Source organism: Bos mutus, chromosome 1 (assembly GCF_027580195.1).
Source record: "Bos mutus isolate GX-2022 chromosome 1, NWIPB_WYAK_1.1, whole genome shotgun sequence".
Classification (NCBI taxonomy): Eukaryota; Metazoa; Chordata; class Mammalia; order Artiodactyla; family Bovidae; genus Bos; species Bos mutus.
In genome coordinates, this window is record NC_091617.1 from 121,302,376 (window position 1) to 121,308,849 (window position 6,474).

The 6,474-nt window shown below is 33.8% G+C and overlaps 1 protein-coding gene across 2 annotated transcripts in view; it reads left to right on the plus strand.

The window, feature by feature from the left end:
• PLOD2 (procollagen-lysine,2-oxoglutarate 5-dioxygenase 2) overlaps positions 1 to 4,580 on the plus strand; it is a 121,218-nt gene extending 116,638 nt beyond the window's left edge. For both annotated transcript variants that reach the window (XM_070374909.1, XM_070374908.1), the window contains 5 exons: positions 258 to 323; positions 1,341 to 1,445; positions 2,604 to 2,750; positions 2,860 to 2,985; positions 3,161 to 4,580. In XM_070374909.1, coding sequence (XP_070231010.1) covers positions 258 to 323; positions 1,341 to 1,445; positions 2,604 to 2,750; positions 2,860 to 2,985; positions 3,161 to 3,316 — 600 coding nt within the window. In that variant the 3' untranslated portion in view covers positions 3,317 to 4,580. The remainder of the gene's footprint in view (positions 1 to 257; positions 324 to 1,340; positions 1,446 to 2,603; positions 2,751 to 2,859; positions 2,986 to 3,160) is intronic.
• Positions 4,581 to 6,474: the final 1,894 nt, after the last annotated feature.

The window sequence follows — 6,474 nt, forward strand, 5'->3', positions numbered from 1 at the left end:
AATGTTGAGCTTTAAGCCAACTTTTCACTCTCCACTTTCACCTTTGTCAAGAGGCTTTTGAGTTCCTCTTCACTTTCTGCCATAAGGGTGGTTTCATCTGCATATCTGAGGTTATTGATAGTTCTCCAGGTACACATAGTCATTTATAAATTGCTTGAGCAGTTTCTAAGGTGCATATACTTTATATTTTCCTTTAAAGTATTCGTGGAAAGGTTTTTGCTTTAATCTGAGCAATGATTTTTTTTTCACCCCCGTAGGACTGGAAGGAAAAGTATATAAACAGAGATTACTCAAAGATTTTCACTGAAAATATAGTTGAACAGGTTTGTATTGGAAATTACTATGATATATAGAGCATTTTTGTTATATTAGTAGTGAATATTATTAACATAATACTCTCTAGCAGAGGGTGTTGTGAAAGTAGAGAAACTGTCTTTTAGGTAAAGTTCATGTGACTTAATTACCAATTTTACAGCCTTGAAGGTCATATAGTTTAACATGTAGAAAAATGAAAATTAGCACTAATATTAAGGTCATGCTATTTTTTTTAGCATACTCCCAATGTCATAAGCATTTCAGAAATAAATTTTTAACATGTCTCTGGTGTAAGCCTCTTTCAATGAAAGTTAATCTTTGAATAAATTGGAGTCCAAACATCACTTCTCAAAGAGGTTTCTTTCAAAAATGAACTCTGGTTTAGATTAATGTTCCAAATTATTGCTAATACCTTATTTCCGAGAATGTAAAGGGCCTTTAATTCTGAGATGCTGTTATCTTGTTCACTGTGACAAAGGAAAAAAAATACTGCCAATTAAACTATGACGCACATTGAAAGAGCTTTGCTAGACTTACTGAGGCACAGGTGTTGTATGTCATAGGGCCCTGTATACAATAATAACATTTCATTTCAATGACAAATCGAAATGTATCATTTAAACAGATGTCTCGAAGAGCAGATTAACAAATGTAACACCGACTAAATGTGTGTATGCATTTGCACACATACAGATGCATACATGACACATGTTGAGAACAGACTCAATATCTGACCAGGTGTACATTCCCTGTGTCATTAGCAACTATATCACAGTGGCTGCCTAGCCAACTGTGAGTCTAAGAACACGTCTTGATTTCATAGGGGTTAAAATGCAAAAAAAAGTCTTAGAAATTGTTTTTTAAAAATGTATTGTTCGTAACAGTAGTGTCAGTATTATTGGGCAAACTTCTTAAAAAGACATCTAAGTGAGATAAATACCGAACATTACTTTTGAGATGCCATTTGTTTGTAAAAAGTCACAAAATGTTACTCTCTTAATGGTGGTGTCATGTTTTATACGTAGCCTTGTCCAGATGTTTTTTGGTTTCCTATATTTTCTGAAAAAGCCTGTGATGAATTGGTGGAAGAAATGGAGCATTATGGCCAGTGGTCTGGTGGGAAACATCATGTAAGTTGTCATTTTACATTAAGAACTAAAATGTATATGTGGGGCAAGGAGGAGTATAGGTATTTAGAGAAAGTGGAGGAAGTTTGTCCTTTTTGTCTTACATCTCTTGGTCCTAGATCTCAATGAAGGGGCTACCCAGGGCTGTCAAGAGAACTATATTTTTTCATCTAATTCTGCCAATTGTTTTTTAACATTTAATCTATCTGGGCCTCAATTTCATCTCCAATTACATGGGGCAATCCTTCAGGGTATAAGCCTATTGTGTGATATTGCTCTTCTCTAAGGCCTTTTTTTTTTTTTTTTTTTTAATTCTCTGTGTTTTCACAGTGAGCTATAGTGAAAATACCAAAACAAAGTTTATCTGGTTGACTGCCAAAGCTATTTTTTTGTGTGTAAGCATAGGAAGAAGGAATCTGTTTGAATGCCTTTGGTGTAATTCAGTACTGCATTTACATTCAAAGACTTGGCAGGAGGCATTACTGTTGGTGGTTCAATGTATTTCTTTTCCTCCGAGAACCCACAGATGCCAGCTCCTTTATAGTACCAAGGAATTTTAGTGGAATACTCTGGAATATTAATGCCTCTGCTCAAATATATACCCACCTAGTCAGCTGATCAGCAAGGCAGAAGTTTGAAGTATGAGGAAGAACTTGAAGTTGGCAGGTTGTAGGAAAATGAAAAGCCATCATGGAAGGAATTTGGGGGCCACAAGATAGAAGTGAGGAGATTAACAGGTAAAGTTTATTTTCAGTGACAGGTAGTAGTCCAAGGTGCAGACAAACAAGATCTATGCCCATCAAGCAGCTAAGACTTCCTGAAGGGTCCCTGTAAAACAAAAACCAAAAAATTAATTTTTAAGGGGACATGGAAAGGCTTTGGTGATCAATTGTATTTATTTCCTCATTAGACCTCACATATCTGTTAAATATGAAAGCAGTCTACTTACTCTGTAATACTTTGTTTCATCATTGATACTTTTGCAAAGCTGTGTTATCTAAGTTATTTTGATAGTTTTGCAATTAAAGCAGATGGTACACCATAATTGAACTGTTATTTTTATTGTCTATTATGATCTTGTGGTTGAAAAAATTTCCAAGACAAAGTGAGTGTGAATTGCCCATGGACCACACTTTATGATGTCATGCATGCTCTTTCCAGGATAGCCGTATATCTGGTGGCTATGAAAATGTCCCAACCGATGATATCCACATGAAGCAAATTGGTCTGGAGAATGTATGGCTTCATTTTATCCGGGAGTTTATTGCGCCAGTCACACTGAAAGTCTTTGCAGGCTATTATACTAAGGTAGTTATCCTCCCACCACTGCTACGTACTCCTACCAGTTTTTACCCAAATGTGCTATTTTATGTTTTTATTGATAAGCAAATCCATTAGCTTACTTTGCTTTTTTTAGGGATTTGCACTCTTGAATTTTGTAGTAAAATACTCCCCTGAAAGACAGCGCTCCCTTCGCCCTCATCATGATGCTTCTACATTTACCATCAACATTGCACTCAATAATGTGGGAGAAGATTTTCAGGTAATTATGGTTTTTCTATATTACATTTTTTCAAAACAAATATGTCATTATGAAATGGCCTTTGCCTTATCTTTTTTTCTTTTTTAGATTCTGCTTAGATAGCATCATTTGAATTTTATCACTCATTAAAAATGAAATATAATAAGTTGATACATTTATTTCTCTATCCTTTTAGGGAGGTGGATGCAAATTTCTAAGGTACAATTGCTCTATTGAGTCACCAAGGAAAGGCTGGAGTTTCATGCATCCAGGGAGACTCACCCATCTGCATGAAGGACTTCCTGTAAAAAATGGAACAAGATACATTGCTGTGTCATTTATAGATCCCTAAGTTATTTTCTTCTCATTGAATGAATTTTCTTTTGGAATGGATGACTGGCATGAACATGCCTTTGAAGTTGTCCTTGAGAAGATGAGAGGAGTATTTAAATAACTTCCACAGAACAACTTCACTTTAGGCTAAACATTTGAAAAACTTTTCCTAAAAAAATTGTTTGATATTTCTAAATGTCTGCTCTGAGCCTTAAAATACAGATTGAAGAAGAGAAAGGAAAAAAATGTAAAAGCAATTATTTATTTCTATGACTTATTGTCTCTGAAAATAATGACAATTTTCCGAATTTGTATTTTAGTTGATTCAGGTACAGATGTACAAGTGACAAATGAGACTAATAATATTTTCTTATTAAAAGAGTGGGAAGAATTTTATCAACATGTAGACAAAATGGATATAAATGAAAATTTCAAGTTTTGAAATGCAGGAAAACTGGAGTTCTAACTGAATTTGTATGCAACCAATTGCATAAGTACTTTTTTTGACCACCTATATTGGGACCTTTTTTGGTGGTTATTGAAGGAATATGAGGAACAATATATAAAACAATGTTTTTCCTCAAGAAACGTAGCACAAAATACAACTGAAGTGCATATCCAGTGGGAAACATTTTTGTTTAGATTATTAGATTATTTTTAACATTTGCCTTAGAAATCAAGCCTTATGTTCCTTCAGATAAATTTTCCAAGGTGGATTAGATTTAGTAGATGTTAGATTTAGGAAAGCTTTCAAGTCTTTTGATTTCTTAAAAGTACATCAGACATCAACTTAAGATCAGCAAGTGTCCTTAAGTCAAGACAGGGTCATTTTTAATTCTAGAAAATGAGGAAAAGGAAATTTCATTGAGATTTAATAGTAACACATGATTTTTTTTTAATAAAACTCTAAGTACTTGAATTTTATATCAGGAAAATAAAGTTGGTGAGCCTTTGTTCTTCCCTTTTACCCTCTGTCTTCCTCCTAATTCTTTTTTTCAGGAGGGTGATTCACTTTTTTGTCTTCACAGCATAGTCTCCATTTTACCCTTCTTACTGTTTTTATTACTTTTCTTTTATCCCACTTTCAAAAAATTCCCCGACACAATTTTGTGACTTGATTTTTTTCACCATTATTCTGAGTGAGGTTTAAATAGTCTCATTGTAGCTACTGTTTTTAATTTAAAGGTTAAACTTGAAAAAAAGTTTTAAGTCATGGTGCCAAATTTCATTTTTCTAACACTGTGTGTTAGAAAATTATGAAAAATAAAATAATTTAAAATGTTTCTGTTCTCTATTATTTGTCATTTATGTTTAGAAGAGAATGATGGTGGAGTGGACTGAAAGAATATCTAGATAGAATAAGCTATGATTTTATTTTGCTTGATATGTTTACTGATATCCAAACTAAATGAACACTATTTATTGAATTTCCAATTGAATTGTAGTATCTTCAATTTCAGACTGACTAGGGATTTCATCTGATTTATTTCACAAGTGAGAAAATAGACAAAACATGTGTTTATTATGTATTTATTTATTCAACGGTGCTTTTCAAGTCCCTACTATGGTCCAGGCACGGGCCCAGTCACTAAAAATGTGGTGAACAAGATGTTATAATTACTGAGAGATGGATTTAGGAGATAAAGAGCTGTAATTCTACCTTGTTTCTGCTCTTTAGTAGCACTTCATATCCAATAATTTCTACTATCCATCAGTTTGGTAGAAGACATATTTTATTATTTGTGAATTATGCTATTGTACTTCAAGGGTGCTCTTCTAAATACGTACTGCTATGCATGGATACCAACTGTTCAGAACAGACTTTGGTTATAAAACCAGTTCTACTAGTGCATGCCAGCTTAATGTCCTTGTGGTACACTTCACATGAAAGACATAAGTAGGTCCTAATTCTTTACAGTTGTGGGTGGTGATTTATAGTAACGATTTTAATCTCACTCCATGTTTCCAGAATTTGGATGAAGGCAACCAACTGAGCATAGTTTCTACGTCCCCCCTCATCCCAGACTTCCTGAAATGATATGAAGTATACTTTTAAAAAGAACAATTCATGATTAGTGAAAGTGTGACAAATGCCCATAAGTAGATCAAAAATTTGGAAGATGGAAAACAGGCAGGATTAGATGGATAGAGGAAGCTGTAACTGGACACATGTTCAGCTTTGGCAACCAATAATCTGTTCTCTGTTTCTGTGAGTTCAGTTGTTTTCATTCCATATATAAGTGAGAACACACTTATTTGTCTTTGTCTGATTTACTTCACTTACTACAATGCTCTTGAGCCTCATCCAGGTTGTCACAAATGGCAATATTTCTTTTTCATGGTTGAATTATATTCCTCCCCTTGCAAATGTGTGCATATGTGTGCGTGTGTATACACATCATATTTTCCATTTTCTTTAACCATTCATCGATTAATAGACACTTTAGGTTGTTTCTATATCTTTGCTGTTGTAAGTAATACTTCAGTGAACATGGGAGTGCAAACAACTTTTGGGGGTAATGATTTTGTTTCCTTTGGATATATTCTCAGAAGTGGAATCTCGTGTCATTGCAATTCTTAATTTTTTGAGGAACTAAAATCTTTTAGTATGAAAATATATTTGTGTACTAATATTTAATTTAAAGAAAGATAAAAACAGTAGAAAGAAAGAAGCAATCCTATTTGTAATTTAATTTGAATAAAGGAAGTGTATTAATGTCAATAGTAAGTATTGGTGACTGTGAGTACATGTATATGAGTGTGTGTGTGTGTGTGTGTGTGTACATATATTACTGAAGGGCTTTAAATGCTAATCTTGGCATTTCTTCTAATTCTTAACGTGCATAGGAATCAATGTGAATATTTTCCCTTAGTATGGATACTTTAGTAATAGTCCAATATGTTAATTTTCTTCCCTCTGCTTTATTTTTGAAAAATACTAGCACTTTACCTTTATTGGTAACTTACCTAACAGATCAAGCACCTTTCTAGAGAATAAACATGGAGAACAATTAACATACAAAGTGAGTGATCCATGCTAATGGCAGAATCTCTTTGCATATTCCTTCATTCCTGTCTTCCTGTCTGTGAAATAGCTTTCTTAATTTCATTGCTTGCTAAGCCCTAAAGCCTATCTTGTATGACGTTTTGGGGGCCTGTCATTCATTGGAATACAGA